General features: G+C 45.7%; 1 protein-coding gene across 3 annotated transcripts in view; it reads right to left on the bottom strand.

The window, feature by feature from the left end:
- SFMBT2 (Scm like with four mbt domains 2) overlaps positions 1–16,411 on the bottom strand; it is a 255,402-nt gene that overhangs the window by 104,562 nt on the left and 134,429 nt on the right. For all 3 annotated transcript variants that reach the window (XM_025397759.1, XM_025397758.1, XM_025397757.1), the window contains exon 7: positions 14,363–14,460. In XM_025397759.1, coding sequence (XP_025253544.1) covers positions 14,363–14,460 — 98 coding nt within the window. The remainder of the gene's footprint in view (positions 1–14,362; positions 14,461–16,411) is intronic.

A 16,411-nucleotide genomic window follows, 5' to 3' on the forward strand; every position in this document is an offset into this window, starting at 1 on the left:
TAGCAAACTCTATATAGATCTAGGGTTTTGCGATTTTTTTTTTTTTTTTTTTGAGACAGAGTCTCGCTCTGTCGCCCAGGCTGGAGTGCGGTGGCCGGATCTCAGCTCACGGCAAGCTCCGCCTCCCGGGTTTACGCCATTCTCCTGCCTCAGCCTCCCGAATAACTGGGACTACAGGCGCCTGCCACCTCGCCCGGCTAGTTTTTTGTATTTTTTTAGTAGAGATGGGGTTTCACCGTGTTAGCCACAATGGTCTCGATCTCCTGACCTCGTGATCCGCCCGCCTTGGCCTCCCAGAGTGCTGGGATTACAGGCTTGAGCCACCGCGCCTGGCGCGATTTTTTATAGTTACATTTATTGTTTGACCAATGTTACCCTCTTTAGTGCGTCTCTTATAAGATTTTCTCCAATACTCGTAAAAACTAGATGGCCCCGCTGGTCCTTTTTTGCCACGGAATTCACATGCTTCAGTTCAAGAACCCAGAAGACGGGCGGGCGTGGTGGCTCAAGCCTGTAATCCCAGCACTTTGGGAGGCCGAGACAGGCGGATCACGAGGTCAGGAGATCGAGACCATCCTGGCTAACACGGTGAAACCCCGTCTCTACAAAAAAATACATAAAACTAGCCGGGCGTGGTGGCGGGCGCCTGTAGTCCCAGCTACTCGGGAGGCTGAGGCAGGAGAATGGCGGGAACCCGGGAGGCGGAGCTTGCAGTGAGTCAAGATCGCCCCACTGCGCTCCAGCCTGGGCCACAGAGCAAGACTCCATCTCAAAAAAAAAAAAACAAAAAAAAAAAAACCGAGAAGACACAAAGGATCCCGCAGACGAGCCCCACCTCGCAGTTCTGTATGTTGCCAGGGACGGGCATTCAACAAACTGGACTTCTTTGGGGTTTTGCACCCAAAGAGATTCTGTTTAACAAACCTCTTCAAGTCTGTAAAGAAACGGGAATGGCAAGAGGAGGTAGAGCAGCACACGTCCTGCAGGACTGTGCTTTCAGACCCGGACACCAGGGATGACTGAGAGAACAGACCTGGCTCCAGTCATGGGGTACAAACCTTACAAGTTCAGTCAATGGCACCAAGATCACAGAGGCACGTGCACCAGTCTGCTAACAAAATCACCTACCATCAAAACAGCCTCTACTTCTCCTTTTTTTTTTTCTTTCTTTTGAGATAGAGTTTCTCTCTTGTCCCCCAGGCTGGAGTGCAATGGCACGATCTTGGCTCACTTCAACCTCCGCCTCCCCGGTTCAAGCGATTCTCCCGCCTCAACCTCCCGAGTAGCTGGGATTACAGGCACACGCCACTATGCTCAGGACATTTTTGTATTTTTAGTAGAGACAGGATTTCACCATGTTAGCCAGGCTGGGCTTGAACTCCTGACCTCGTGATCCACCCGCCTTGGTTTCCCAAAATGTTGGGATTACAGGCGTGAGCCACCGCGCCCAGCCAACAGCCTCTATTTCAAAGCCATTTGGGGATAACGTGATGAGGAGGAGATATCCATCATGTATCCCACAAACATTATTTGCTAAATGACTTGGGCAAAAAATTAAGCTGTCTCCACATAGGGGCTTAAGGTAAATGCTGGGAGAACGTAAGTGTCCCACCTGAAGGCCAAACTAAGCTACAAGTGTTTGGGTGCTGCTGCATTTAGCTGCTGAATAAGGGAAAAAGAAACCAGTCACCATAGAAACTGCAGCCTCACAGTCTATCGTAAGAGAAGCCCGCATCTTCCTTACCCCTTTGGCTGTACCAGATAGAATGAGAAAGAAAAGCTTCTCTCTCTTGGCCACATTTAATCTTCTCTCCTCAGCCTTTAATCTAGGTCTCCGATGCTAAAATATAGGAGAGATTCCCTCCTAAGGGTTAAATCTATAATCACACTGACAGGTACATCATTCAAAGCTAAGAAAACACTGAAAAAAAATCATTGGATGTGGAATCTTCAGTGCTACGAGCAGCGTGAACACTCTTAGTAGAGAGGGCATCCGTGAAGGGAAGGCCTTTATTTCTTTGTTTGTGTGGGGAAAAACGGCCTCACACAGCATTTCTTCTATCAGTTAGCCTTCTCTCCATGTCTGCGTCCCTTCCTCTATTAAACACTGAGAAAGAGAGAAAGCAAGATACTAAAAGAAAGCATTCCAGGTACAGTTTCAGACCCAACCAAACCAGACTCAACCCAGTGCACTGCCATGACTGCTAGTCCTTTATTTACGGATTTCCAGGGTGCCTTTTATCCCTTATCAGTGATGTGTGTATTATCTCGATACTTATGTCAAAGACGACAGAGACTGAGCTACAGAAGGACACCAAGACACTGAGTATTTTACAGAAGTACTTAGACTAGGCATGCATTTGCTCTGTTCTGAGTCCAGATGAAGTACAAGCTTCAGTTATCGTGACTTTGGATCCCTGTAACCTCCGTGAGGTGCAGATTCTGATTAGGAACTGGTCAGGGAGGTGATAAGAGAATGGATTGGAATTAGTATCCTGGGCATACGATTCACATTAAAAACAAACTTCTCCTTGGCTTCGAATAAAATGGAAATAAGCAGGAAGCACTAGGGAGTCACTGCCCAGCCACACCTCACCTGTCAGTTACATACACTACTGAGAAGCATGACATGAAAGAACGATCGATTCAGCAGAAAAGAATTAGCTGCCTATAAAAAAGCAGAAACCCTGGATGCCAACCGTGTCCCCGGACCAGAGTGCTCTCCTGCGCTTATTTCTCGAATTCCTTGCGTCTTTATTCTCTCTTTGTTTAGTTAGAAAATAGTATACAGTGGCAGGTCAGTGCCCAGATCAAACAATCTGAAAAGTCGGACACTTTAAAAAAGAGAGGAAAAAAAGCTCACATACAACATGTGTACACAACATTAAGCCTAGTCCGTGATCACTTTCAACAAGCAGCAAACCTTGACATTTCAGGTTTGTAAGCAACGGGATTTCATGGAACATGATCTTTTTTTTTTTTTTAATGCTGAGATTTTAATTGTTTATGTTTTGATTTCTTTTTTAATGCTGAGATCTCCCTCCCTCCCTCCTTCCCTCCCTCCCTCCCTTCCTTCCTTCTCTGAGATGAAGTCTCGCTCTATCACCCAGACTGGAGTACAGTGGCACGATCTCAGCTCACTGCAACCTCTGCCTCCCGCAGTCAAGTGATTCTCCTGCCTCAGCCTCCCAGGTAGCTGGGATTACATGCACACGCCACCACGCCCAGCTAATTTTTGTATATTGCGCAGAGATGGGGTTTCGCCATGTTGCCCAGGCTGCTCTAGAAATCCTGGGCTCAAGCAATCCTCCGGCCTGGCCTCCCAAAGTGCTGAGATTACAGGTGTGAGTCACCGCGCCTGGCCCGAGATGTCTTCTTAATTTCAATTCCTCCCAAATATTCTTCTCAGTGCTCTCAACTTTTTTCTCTTCTTAGCAAAGAACTGAGCTGGGGTATTTTTAGCTGATTACAAAAGTGCCATCCTTAGATGTAAACTCACCATCCCATAAATGGGGCCATTCTCCTCTTAGGCTAGTCATCCCTAATATTCAGAACCACTTGCAGGAGGCTTGCTTAATTTAAGTTATAGTGATGACCTCTCCTATGCTTTGATTCTTCTAAGTTAATTATTGGACTTATTTCTTCATGAATCCCCAGTGAAGAATATTTACTGAGAACTGATGATGTCCTGGGTACTGCTGAAGGCCCTGGGGATAAAGCAGTCATGAAAATACAAACTTGGCTTTCGCGGAGCCTGCGTTCTAGCTAGGGGAAGGAGGTTGTGTGCAAAAAACCGTTTAAATTAAATTTAAAAAAGTAAAAGTCAAAGTGCTATATAACAATCGAGGAGATAAGCGCTGAGATCAGTGCTGAACCAGGATAGCAGGGAGAGTGCACAGAAGGGGAGATAGTGGCACAGAGCAGGGTTTTTTATTTATTTATTTATGTATTTATTTATTTATTTAGAGACAGAGTCTCTCTGTGTCGCCCAGGCTGGAGTGCGGCTCACTGCAACCTCCGCCTCCCGGGTTCAAGCAATTATCCTGCCTCAGCCACCCTAGTACCTGGGATTATAGGCAAGCGGTACCACATCCGGATAATTTTTTAATTTCTAGTAGAAATAGGGTTTCACCATGTTGGCCAGGCTCGTCTCGAACTCCTGACCTCAGGTGATCCATCGGCCTCGGCCTCCCAAAGTGCTGGGATTACAGATGTGAGTCACCGCACCCAGTCCAGGGTTTTCTAATTTTAAGCAGACACCCGTAGGATGTGAGGGAAGGGATTATGCAGGAATCTGGGGGTGACCTTCCAGGCAGACCAGGCATTATACAAAGGCCTGAGGCAGGAGTAAGCAAGTGTCATTGGGACAGTGGGGAGCTGGAAGGGGAACGGCAGGTACGTGAGGCCTCCAGCATCAGGCGCCTGGACCCAGGCATCCCGCCCTGATGAGATGGCGTGCCACAGGGAGGCAGGAGCAAACGTGGGGCTCCATCTGACTTCAGTTTCAACAGAAGCCCTCTGGCTGCAATCGGGGGGACGCAGTGACTAGAAGACAGGAAACAAGCTCTGGCTTGATGGGATAGTCCATGGGACAGAGATGGTGGCCTGGACTTGGGCAGTGGCAAAGGCCATAGAGAAGAGTGAGTTCAGGACAGAGTTTGAAGGGAGAACCAACAGGATTTGCTGCTGGGTGGAATGGAAGTGTGCAGAGAAGGGTTCACCTGGGAGGCCTGAGGCTGTGATCCTCACAGACGGGGCTCGCCTGCAAGGGGGGTCTGTGGCTGCAACCTGGAAATGTGACTGATAAAAAATAGCTTACTCCAATCTGAAACTTTTCCTAAAGATAAGAGTAGTTCACTGTCTAAAATGTGTGTGCAAACAATCTGGTTTATGGTTTCCTTCTAAGAGCGGGGAATTCTGGTCTGTGCCAGGCAGAGGGTGCCTATGGGAACAGTCCCCAGAAAAAACCCGGAGTACTAAATCTCTAAGGACTTGCCCTGGTAAAAGAGTATATGGCACCTCTTGTCACAGCTGGGTGCTGTGTGATGCCTCCAGGAGGGGGCTCCGGAAGCTTCTGTCTGGTTTTCTGGACTTCACCCCATTGCTGATTCTGCTTTCTATCCTTTCACTGTAATAAACTATAACCGTGAGTGTAACGACTTCTGAATCCTGCGAGTACTTTCAGTAAATTACCAAACCTGGGGCAGACGTGGGGATCCCCCACGCAGAGGTGTGCGGTGGAGAGTGGCTACAAGGAGGATGCCAAGGGTTTGGACTCAAGTGCAGTTGTCCTTTGTTTTGTTTTTGTTTTTTTTGAGACGGAGTCTCGCTCTGTTGCCCGGGCTGGGGTGCAGTGGCGCGATCTCGGCTCACTGCAACCTCCACCTCTCAGGTTCAAGTGATTTCTGGCTAATTTCTGCATTTTTAGTAGAGACGAAGTTTCACTATGTTGGCCAGGCTGGTCTGGAACTCCTGACCTCAACTGATCTGCCCGCCTCAGCCTCCCAAAGAACTGCAGTCATAATTCCGTGCACTCTAAGGCAAATCTCTGAGTAGCTCATTTAGAATTTCAAACACACTGAGATTTTCAACTTTTTTTTAAGTAACACAAAAAGGTTCCAACAATTTCCCTTTTTTAAAGGATAAAAAAAGGATCACAGATGTTAGTGACATTTCACATATGTCCCTTCCTTGCTGTTACAAGGTGTGGCCATGAGTGAAGTGAGCTGGAGAGCTTTGTTTTCTCCGGGCTGTATTTCTGTATTCCTCTAAGGAAATAATATTTTCTTTCCATTAACTAGAAAATTGGGAATTGCTGTTTCTTATTTGTAGATCTTTTTGATGGACAAATGAGTTGTCAGTGAAACTTGTACAATTTAACATTTGCAAACATGTAGGATCTCAGATGTAGAATACCATTTATAAGAACTGCTGGGAATGAAAAGTAATAGGGAGGCTCGTAAATGTCAGACACGTGACATGTTACAATTACTGATAGGCTTTTATTTTCTAGTCTCTGTTAGCCCTAGTTTTAAAACTTACCAAGCCCCCAGAAATCCTTTAGTGGTCTCTTAGTATACACTTAGTGAACTGGAAAACTGAGGCAACAAAGACATTACTGACCAAAAGACTGAGTTTGTCCTGTAATAAACTTCATTGTTTGATGACAGAAACAAACTGACAGAAACCCGTCCTAGTAGTTCTTTGCAAAAGACAAAAATAAAAAGCTTTTATGGAAACTGGGGCGTTTTGCTCGAGTGGACATTGGGATATGTCATAAGTTAATCAAATGATGGTTTCCCGAGGCTGCAAAATTGCTCAATGTGACTAAGTCAAAGAAAGGTTTCATCTACTTTTTTATTTTTTGTCACCCAGGCTGGAATGCGGTGGTACGATCTCGGCTCACTGCAACCTCCACCTCCCGGGTTCAAGTGATTCTTCTGCCTCAGCCTCCCGAGTAGCTGGGATTACAGATGCCCACCACCACGCCCAGCTAATTTTTGTATTTTTAATAGAGACGGGGTTTCGCCATGTTGGCCAGGCTGATCTCAAACTCCTGACCTCAGGTGATTCACCCACCTCGGCCTCCCAAAGTGCTGAGATTACAGGCACGAGCCACCGCACCTGGCCTTTATCTACTTTTTAAACATATCTTAAGTTGATTTTTAAAAGGAAAATTTCGTTTTGTTCCAAAAGCTGAGAATCACCCAGCTGTGTGATGCAGAGACATTAAAATCCACTGAGAGCCACGGTGATGTGCAGTGCAGTCACCTCTACAGACTTGTTATGGACGCGGATAGTGTATGGATAGTTCTGGCAAATCTTTTAGGCCTCTAAATAATGGGGTTGGTCTTCAAGAAAAAAAAAAAGTCATTATTAATTTTTCAATCAAATGAGGCTTTTAATGTCCTTTGGGTTTTTTAAAACCTACTTCATCAACTGTCTATCCTTCAACTGAGTGTACATTTTGGAAATGATCTGTATTTTCCAAATAAGGAAGTCAGAATTCCCACTAAAATATGGCATCCAAAGCTATTCAGAGTGATCTCTTAAATCCAAGGTAAATAACAGTAGAAATATTAATCATGAGCTTGTTTTCACACTGTTCCTGTTTGTATTCAAGACAGAAAGGAACGCCTACCCAGAAGCTGGATCAGATTGCATGCACAGACACCAACAGACAACCACACAGACGTGTGAACACATCCCCCAACGTGAGCAACCGCAGCATAGTGGGACTCATCCCATCCAAATACCCATTTCATCTAAAGTATAAAAATAATAAAAAGAGCTGCTTGGAAATACTGCTTGTCTCCGGCCATTAATGTGCTTAGCTTTGACTTCTGTCTCGTAACAGCTGAACACTATGGCAATTTTCCATAACAACATGCATCTCAGATGACTTCACTGCTGAATTCAAACACATATTCCTTTTACCATAATGAAAGAAACTAGAAAGAAGTCTGCCTGCTGAGAAACAGTGATGATCAAACAGTGATAACAGAGAAAAAAAGCAAGTGTGTGTGTGTGTGTGTGTCTGTGTGTGTGTGTGTGTGTGTGTGTGTCTCTTTTTGGATCCTGCAAAAAGAATACTGCTTGCTGGAACTTCTAAAAACTTGAGAGAGAAAATTTCTCTTGCTTTTTTTTGGTTTTTTCTTTTTTTGTTGTTGTTTTAATAAATGAAGCAACGGCTAAGACAGTTTGATCCTCATCTCGTGTATCCACACCATTTCTCTGAACTTTACTTCGTGTAACCAGAGGAACTCAGTAGAGAGTACCACTCTGTTATTTCTAAGATTCTGAACATACACATGAAATGCGATCAGATTGGGTTGAAGAGTGTCTCCCTGCAAATTCGTACTCACCCAGAAGCTATCATGCAACCTTATTTGAAAATAGGGTCTTTGTAAATGCAATCGAGTGAAGACAAAGTTGGACGGAATTCACACAGGGCCAGTCAAATAACGGTTGTCTTGTAAGCAGAGAGAAATTTGGACCGATGTGGAGAAGACCATGTGAACATGGAGGCAGGGAACCGAGGAAGGTGGCCACAAGGTGAGCAAAGCCCAGGACACAGGCAACCCGGGAAGCCAGAGCCAACCTCTGCTTCCACCCTGAGCCTTTGGGGAGTGTGGTCCTGCCGACACCCCACACGCTAGTCTCCAGAAGCACGAGAGAACAAATTTCTGTCATTCTAAGTCATCCAGTCCATGGGAATTTGACAGTAGCCTTTGCAAACATGCTCTCACACCCTCCAAATTAAACGTGTAGATTCTCACTCATTACAAAATATAGTTAAGAAACCTCCCATGTCTCTTCCATTGAACTGAATGAACTAAGAGAAAACATTTATGAAGGTATCTCATCAGCTTTAAGAACACATAATATTCAATGCAACTAATGTCTATTTATAAAGTGCCTAACCCCACATCCTGCCTCATGAGAGGCCCAAAAGTAATATTCAGTATCTACTCTTAAAGCACTTCTTAATTATGCACAAAATATTGAATAAGATGATAATTCTCACATAGCCTATCAAAATAATAGTCTGAATTCTCATGGGAAGAAATTACAGTGAGGGAAGAAGGTAAGGTAATTATATTTTGGAAAATATGAACAAACTATTAAACTCTGGAATCAGGTCAACATCACATAATAGCTTTGTGCAAAGACAATAAATGTTTAATGAATTAGTTAATTTTTAATTACAAATACATTAGGATGATTAATGTGTATACCTTTTGAGTCTTAGTATTCATACCTCTAAATAAGTGTGCATATCCATTTAATCTATATGCATGAACTCAAAAATTTCAAATTCAAGCCAGGCATGGTGGCTCACGCCTACAATTCCAGCACTTTGGGAGGCTGAGGTGGGTGGATTGCTTGAGTTCAGGAGTTCACGACCAGCCTGGCCAACATGGTGAAATCCTGTCTCTACTAAAAATACAAAAAAGCATTCACTGGGCCTGGTGGTGCATGCCTGTAATCCCAGCTACCTGGGACGCTGAGGCAGAAGAATCGCTTGAACCCAGGAGGCGGTGGTTGCAAGGGGCCAAGCTGAGATCATGCCACTGCATTCCAGCCTGGGTGACAGGGCAAGACTGTCTCCAAAAAAAAATGATAATAATAAAAATAAATTCAAGGAGTTGAAGACACATGTCCATGAATTCATGCATTTATTGGACAGGTATTTAATGAGTGCTACTATGGTCAAGAAAGTATGTTTCTAAGAATGGACAAGAAAGACACAGCCCTTGCCTTTCCAGAGCTTCAAAGTTAGGTGAAAAGAGGTCGGTATTATACAAGGTGCTGCACAAATGATTAAGCATAACTGTGACAGAACAAGCTGCTGAAGGACACCAACAGAGGCTCAAGTTCATCTGGGCCAGGTCCAGGGGTCCGGGGAAGATTCCTTTAGGGAATCTATATTTGAGAACAAAGGGGCCGGGCGCGGTGGCTCAAGCCTGTAATTCCAGCACTTTGGGAGGCCGAGGCGGGTGGATCACGAGGTCAGGAGATCGAGACCATCCTGGCTAACACGGTGAAACCCCGTCTCTACTAAAACATACAAAAAAACTAGCCGGGCAAGGTGGCAGGCGCCTGTAGTCCCAGCTACTCGGGAGGCTGAGGCAGGAGAATGGCATGAACCCGGGAGGCGGAGCTTGCAGTGAGCCGAGATCCGGCCACTGCACTCCAGCCTGGGCAACAGAGCGAGACTCCATCTCAAAAAAAAAAAAGAGAACAAAGGATGAGTCAGACTTTAACAGAGAGAACAAAACAGGTATGCGTTAGTCCGTTTTCACATTGCTGATAAAAGATGTACCCGAGACTGGGCGATTTACAAAAGAAAGAGGCTTATTGGACTTACAGCTCCACATGGCTGGGGAGGCCTCACAATCATAGTGGAAAATGAAAGGCATGTCTCACATGGCAGCAGACAAGAGAAGAGAGCTTGTGTAGGGAAACTCCCATTTTTAAAACCATCAGATCTCGTGAGACTTATTCACTATCACGAGAACAGCACGGGGAAGATCCACTCCCATGATTCAGTTATCTCCCACCAGGTCCCTCCCACAACATGTGGGAATTCTGGGAGCTACGAGATGAGATTTGGGTGAGGATACAAACCATATTAAGGTACAAAGGGCGTTAGAGAAACATAACAAGTGCACCTCCTGGTACAGCAAGGAGAGGCACACAAGGAAACACTGCACAAGGGAGCGAGTGAAAAATCTCCCCAGGCTCACCATGTCCAGGAAGGATGTGGCGGCGTGATCATACCCTAGAGTCCAAACAACAAGATTCTTTTCAATGGCAGTGCCAGGTTAAAACAGCAGGCTGAAAACCCACATTCATTTCACCTCCTCCTAAACTCTAACCAAAACTACAGTCCAGAGACTTTCTTAAAAAAAGGCACAAACCTACTCAGCACACAAAGGTAAGGAAGTAAAAAAGCTGATGAAGAAGCAGCGAGTAATTTAACACATTCAGCAAAGCCAAATCCCAGGCCTTCAGCAGAAAAGCTGAGCGCCAACACAGTGACTCCTGCAGAAGCCTTGTAAGGCTCAGAAACGAGTCCCACCAGTTATGTCTGAAACTGGGAGTTCGATAGGAGTTTAAGATATAAGCGTGGGGAGGTGACTGGGAAGGAGAGGCCATTAGACCCCTCCACAGTCTCCCTGATCCCTGTCTCAGCCTTCTCTGAAGAGGCTGGGATAGGAACCAATACTGCAGGCCAGCACCTCAGCCCTCTTCTCCCCACATGGCTCCTGGAACACTGGCAGTCAGACCTGGAGCCCCAGGTGGGACACTGGGAGACTGAAAAACTCTCCCTTGGAAACCAGTCACAGAGGAAATACTACAGCACGAGAAGCAGCCCACAAGCCACCCTCCAGGGACTGACTACCACATTCTAATCCCCCCCTCCCTCTTTTCTTTATATGAGACAGAGTCTTGCTCTGTTGCCCAGGCTGGAGTGCAGTGGTACAATCTCAGCTCACTGCAACCTCTGCCTCCCGGATTCAAGCAATTCTCCTATCTCAGCCTCCTGATTAGCTGGGATTACAGATGCATGCCACCATGCCTGGCTAATTTTTTCATATTTTTAGTAGAGACAGGGTTTCATCATGTTGGCCAGGCTGGTCTCGAACACCTGACCTCAAATGATCTGCCCGCCTCGGCCTCCCAAAGTGCTGCGATTACAGATGTGAGCCAACAGTGCCCCAGCCAAAACCTCTGATTCTTGAGACAAATGATAGCTCACCTAAAATTAAGATAGACCTTCTTAGCCACTTTTAGTGAGATGGAAATGTAGACAGCATTTTATCATCTTTGCAACCTATGGACAGAATGCCGAAGTCAGCCAGACCAAGATTGTTAACAATATTCAGCTTATTTTGACTACACTAAAGAGATTCCTGAGTTGAGTCCTAAGCTGCCTGGACAAGATGAGAACATTCATCTCACTGCAAGGAAACACTGAACTTCAGCCTGCTCCTGAGAGCTAAGCTGTAAAATCAGAAAACAAGAAGCAACCGACCCCTGCCCACATTTCTAAGGGATGTGACCTCCAGTACTGAGAGTTCATGCTACAACATCAGTAGAAGCAAGTGTGGGAACCCCTCATCTTCTTAAGATTAGCTCACAGACCAGGTGCAGTTGTTCACACCTGTTATCCCTGCACTTCAGGAAGCCAAGGCAGGAGGATCACTTGAGCCCAGGAGTTTGAGACCAGCCTGGGCAACATAGTAAGATCCCATCTGTACAAAAAAAAAAATCTAAAAATTAGCTGATATGGCTTGGCTGTGTCCCCACCCGAATCTCATTTTGAATTGTAGTTCCCATAATCCCCACATGTCATGGGGGTGCAATTGAATCACGGGGGTGGCTTCCGCCATGCTATTCTCCTGATAGTGAGTAAGCTCTCAAGAGACCTGATGATTTTATAAGGGCCTTCCCCTTTGCCCAGCTCTTATTCTCCTTCCTGCTGCCATGTGAAAAAGGACATGTTTGCTTCCCCTTTTGCCATGATTGTAAGTTTCCTGAGGCCTTCCCAGCCTTGCTGAACTGTGAGTCAATTAAACCTCTTTCCTTTATAAATTACCCAGTCTCAGGTATGTCTTCACTAACAGCGTGAGAACAAACTAATACATTAGCTAGGTGTGCTGGTGCATGCCTGTGGTTCTAGCTACTTGGGAGGCTGACACAGGAGGATGGCTTGAGCCTGGGAGCTTGACACTACAGAGAGCTATGGTCACCCCACCGCCACTGCACTCCAGCCTGGGTGGCAGAGTGACACCCTTTCTCCAAAAAAAAAAAAAAAAAAAAAAAAAAGATTAGCTCACGACTTCACCTACTGAATCCTCACCCACTCTGAGGAAAAGCAAAGCCAGTTTGGTGCCCAGACCACATCCAGCCTTCTTCCCTCTTCGGAGCAGGGAAAGGGCCCTCTCTGAACAATGAGGACGGTACCCACTACCCGTCCTATCAACAGGACTCAGCATCCCACTTAGGGAAGCATACGCAGGCAGGAACACCACAAAGAGAGGCACGGGCAGGACCCGCACAGCTGTGGGATCCCGGGTGCCCCGGCCCTGCAGGGAGGCAGGCCTGGGGCTGTGGCAGGGGCTTTGCTGGCCTGGCAGGTCTGAGGCTTAGACCAGAGGGTGGGCATCTGTATTCTTCCGCTGGTTCCCTCCTTCAACTCCTCCCATGTGTGTATAAGGTACTTCAAAATAAAATTTATTTTTTCAAGGGTGAAGGATGTGACTGGATTTGATTCACATTCGAATATGACTGAGGCCACGGTGAAGAGAAAGGGGCGGGGGTGACGAGGGCAGGCTGGCTCTGGTGTGGGTGGCAGAGCTGAGAGGTCCAACATTAAAGGCTGTTTCTCTTGATCCTTTTTGTATGGGCAGGACAGTATGAAAGGAAGGAAGAAGAAAAGGGAGAGAAGAGGGAAGGAGAAGAAGAGAAAGACAAAGAGGAGGACAGAGAAGGATTTGGTCAGTGAGGCAAAAAATAACAACAATGCCCACCATAACTGTCAGCCTCACTGTCAGTCAATATCATGCTAACAGTGTATTATATTTACACTGTTCCTCCAGTACAGGAGCCCCCAAACACTGTAAAAATCATCATTCACTTAACGTCAGGACATAATTACATGGCTAAGTTGAGGAGGAAGTCTTAATAGCCCAATTTTACAAGCAGGGGAAGTACTGAACGAAAGGGTCAATGATTTGCCATGACTGCTTAAAAGGCTGAGTGAGGACTCGGGTGTCCATAAAATCCAGGAAGCCCACGTCCCCTATTAAATCCTTAAACTCCTGCTGTATGGCGTGTCCAACCACCACATTAAGTACATCTTCTATATGAAACTTCTATGACTCTGCAGACGCGTGCCACCCCAGGGCTGGGAAGCAACTGGATGTCTGCCCGTCACAACCACACTGAGAACTGTCCAAGGATGCCAATGGTGCTGGGTCACCACCCACACTCGTCGGGCTTGTTTTATGATTTCCTTGGATGAACCTGAATGGACCATCCTTGTCCAGAGCCAACATTCTATTTCACGTAAGTGTGAAGTCGAATTTTTGAAGTGTGAAGAACTTGGTAGCCGTTTTGGTAGAGATGCATTTCACAAGCCCTTCATTTTCGTGTGAGCACCCGGTGGAAGGCCTAGTACTTAGCAGAACCTCGGGACATTAAGAAAATTGAACCACCACAAGATGCATCATTTTCTGTCATTTTTACTAAACGTCAAAATTAGACTTGCTATATTTCCTTTTGTTTCTGTCGCAGGAAGTGAGGGGGTGAAAATATTTCCATAACAATACGCCACAAAGAAAAACAGTGAACCTAAACAATTTTAATCAGCATCTTATGAGTCATTATGAAGATTATTTTTTTAAAATGCAACATGAAACAGACAAAACCTTAAGCATTTAAAATGTAAACTGGTTAAGAAGGTGCCTTTTTCAAGTGGAAAAGGATTTGGTACGGAAAACTTTTTTTTATTTTTATTTTTGGAGATTGAGTCTCGCTCTGTTGCTAGGCTGTAGTGCAATGGTGCGATCTCAGCTCACTGTAACCTCTACCTCCCCGGTTCAAGTGATTCTCCTGCCTCACACTCCCAAGTAGCTGGGGTTACATGCGCACACCACACGCCTGGCTTGTAGAGACGGCGTTTCACCATGTTGGCCAGGATGGTCTCGATCTCCTGACGTCAGGATCTGCCCACCTTGACCTCTCAAAATGCTGAGATTACAGGCGTGAGTCACCGCACCCGGCGGGAAAACTTGGTAGATGGTTTTATTCTCAAAAAGAGTAGATACATTGCTAAGAATCAACATCTTACCTTAAATACTTCCATTGGAAGAGGAAATTTGGCAGCATCAATAAGGGATTTTTCCAGAGTACATTTCCATTCAGAGGCCATCTTCAAAGGATAGATTTCTGTATCAACAGCAAATCACAGAAGAGTTGAAGGACTAACACGTTCTGCCGGGTGGCCCTTTCCTGCATGTTAATTCCCAAGCTTTCCTGATACCTCAGTGCGGTCAGTGACCGTGAGTGTTCACACCCCCTACCCTCCATGAGCAGCCACCTGCTGAAAGAACTTTCTGAAATTAAATAGCAACTTGGGATTCTGCTGTCAGAAATGAAGAATAAACTTAATAGACCTCTTCTTCAGGGAACATCTGTATGCATTTAGTTGGCATTCTGTAAGTAATTTAATGGTATTAATCACATTAGCAAAAACCTTCAGTCATCCGTGGGCCAAAATTCCACATATCACCTAGGAAAGCAATGCCCAGTGATGAGGAACTTTTTATCTGATACATTTCTAAACTACAAACGACTCTAGTCTGGCATTTGCGGTTATTACAACATATTTTTCACTAAATCTCTAAGCTCTCGTCTGCTAAAAATAGTCCCTGTAAGTCAGAAAATTATTAAAAGGTAAATTAAAATTTACCAACCAAGTTTAATATTTACACTTGAAATGTTGCTTAACACACTGCATGTTGCCCATATTTTTCCCCAGGCGGTGGGAGGGGGGGCAAGATTTACAGATGGAGGTTACAGAGTCTGAATGCAAAATTAAAAAGAGGAAAAAAAAAAAAACTTTGAGCGCTGTTTTTACCTATTGCTGAAACTGCAGGAGAATTTTATGGCCTGATCTCAACAGATTTAAGACCTTATCAAAACAGGATTTGCAGAAGCCCTCACTGGAAGTAGGTATGTTTATGCCTTCACTATATCACCCCAGGCTACTTCAGACAGACGCTTAGGATATGAATACGAAATTAAGCACAGTTAAAAGGCAACATTAAACCTTTGGGACTATATTTTTAATTTCTTGCATGTCTGCTTTTTAGCATGAAGCCATCTATTTTGATCCTCATCGCTTTTGAACTCACCTTGAGCTTTAAGCCCCCGTTTCAGCAGTTTATTCAGTCATCATTACGCTACGTATGAGATCCTGCCAGAACTAGCCAAGCCATCAGTGCACCGCCCGAAGTCATTGTTACTTACACAAAGACACACAAAGGGTAATTCACAACCACACATCCTCTGCGTGTGTGCATTGTCTATAATCCTTTCTAGTGTTTCCTGTCTGCTGAACTTTTTTTTCCCCTGGTTTGGCCTTTCTAAATTCTTCTTAGTTGGTTAACTAACGTAATCGGGAACACTCAGTGGGGTCTCAACACACACTTCTGCGGAGACTGAAAGAACGGGGCCTCTGATATCCACAGTGAGAAGGGGGCGCTCAGGAAGACACTGCTTATCACAGGGCCCCCAAAAGCAGGCACAGGGACCAGTTCACAGAGCCCCCTGCAAGCTGCTCCATGAGGGCGAGAGGGACACCTGTGCACTCGGGCAAGCTCATGGGCACTGAATCCAAACCACAGAGAAACAGGAGGCCACTCAGCAGAGCCCGGGGGGCAAAGCCCTGAGGACACCAATGCAGGATCAGGAGAGATACTGCCAACAACAGCCTGGAGCTCCTGACGGGACAGGGACCATGAACACACAGCTGTTTCCAGTAAGCCGGGTAGGCAGACGGAGAGTTCAACCTGGGCACGGTAGGAAAAGGACCGGCTCACAGAAAACAATGGGGATTTCCAAAGCCTGCACCAAAGAAAGAATCTGAAGACCCAACAGGTACAGAAAAGGAAAGCATGATCTACCTGGCTGGCACCTTTGCCTCTTGCTTCGGAATTAGGACTCGTTATACCCTTGACCCTTGATGGTGGTCTGCGAGTGCGAGAGGGATGCCCTGAGACAGAGGAGAGGGTAAAAGAATGGTCAAACAACACCCTCATTGAGAGGCCGAGGCAGGTGGATCACTTGAGGTCAGGAGATCGAGACCAGCCAAGCCAACATGGTGAAATCTCACCTC

The sequence above is a fragment of the Theropithecus gelada genome, chromosome 9 (genome assembly GCF_003255815.1).
Source record: "Theropithecus gelada isolate Dixy chromosome 9, Tgel_1.0, whole genome shotgun sequence".
In the NCBI taxonomy this organism is placed as follows: domain Eukaryota; kingdom Metazoa; phylum Chordata; class Mammalia; order Primates; family Cercopithecidae; genus Theropithecus; species Theropithecus gelada.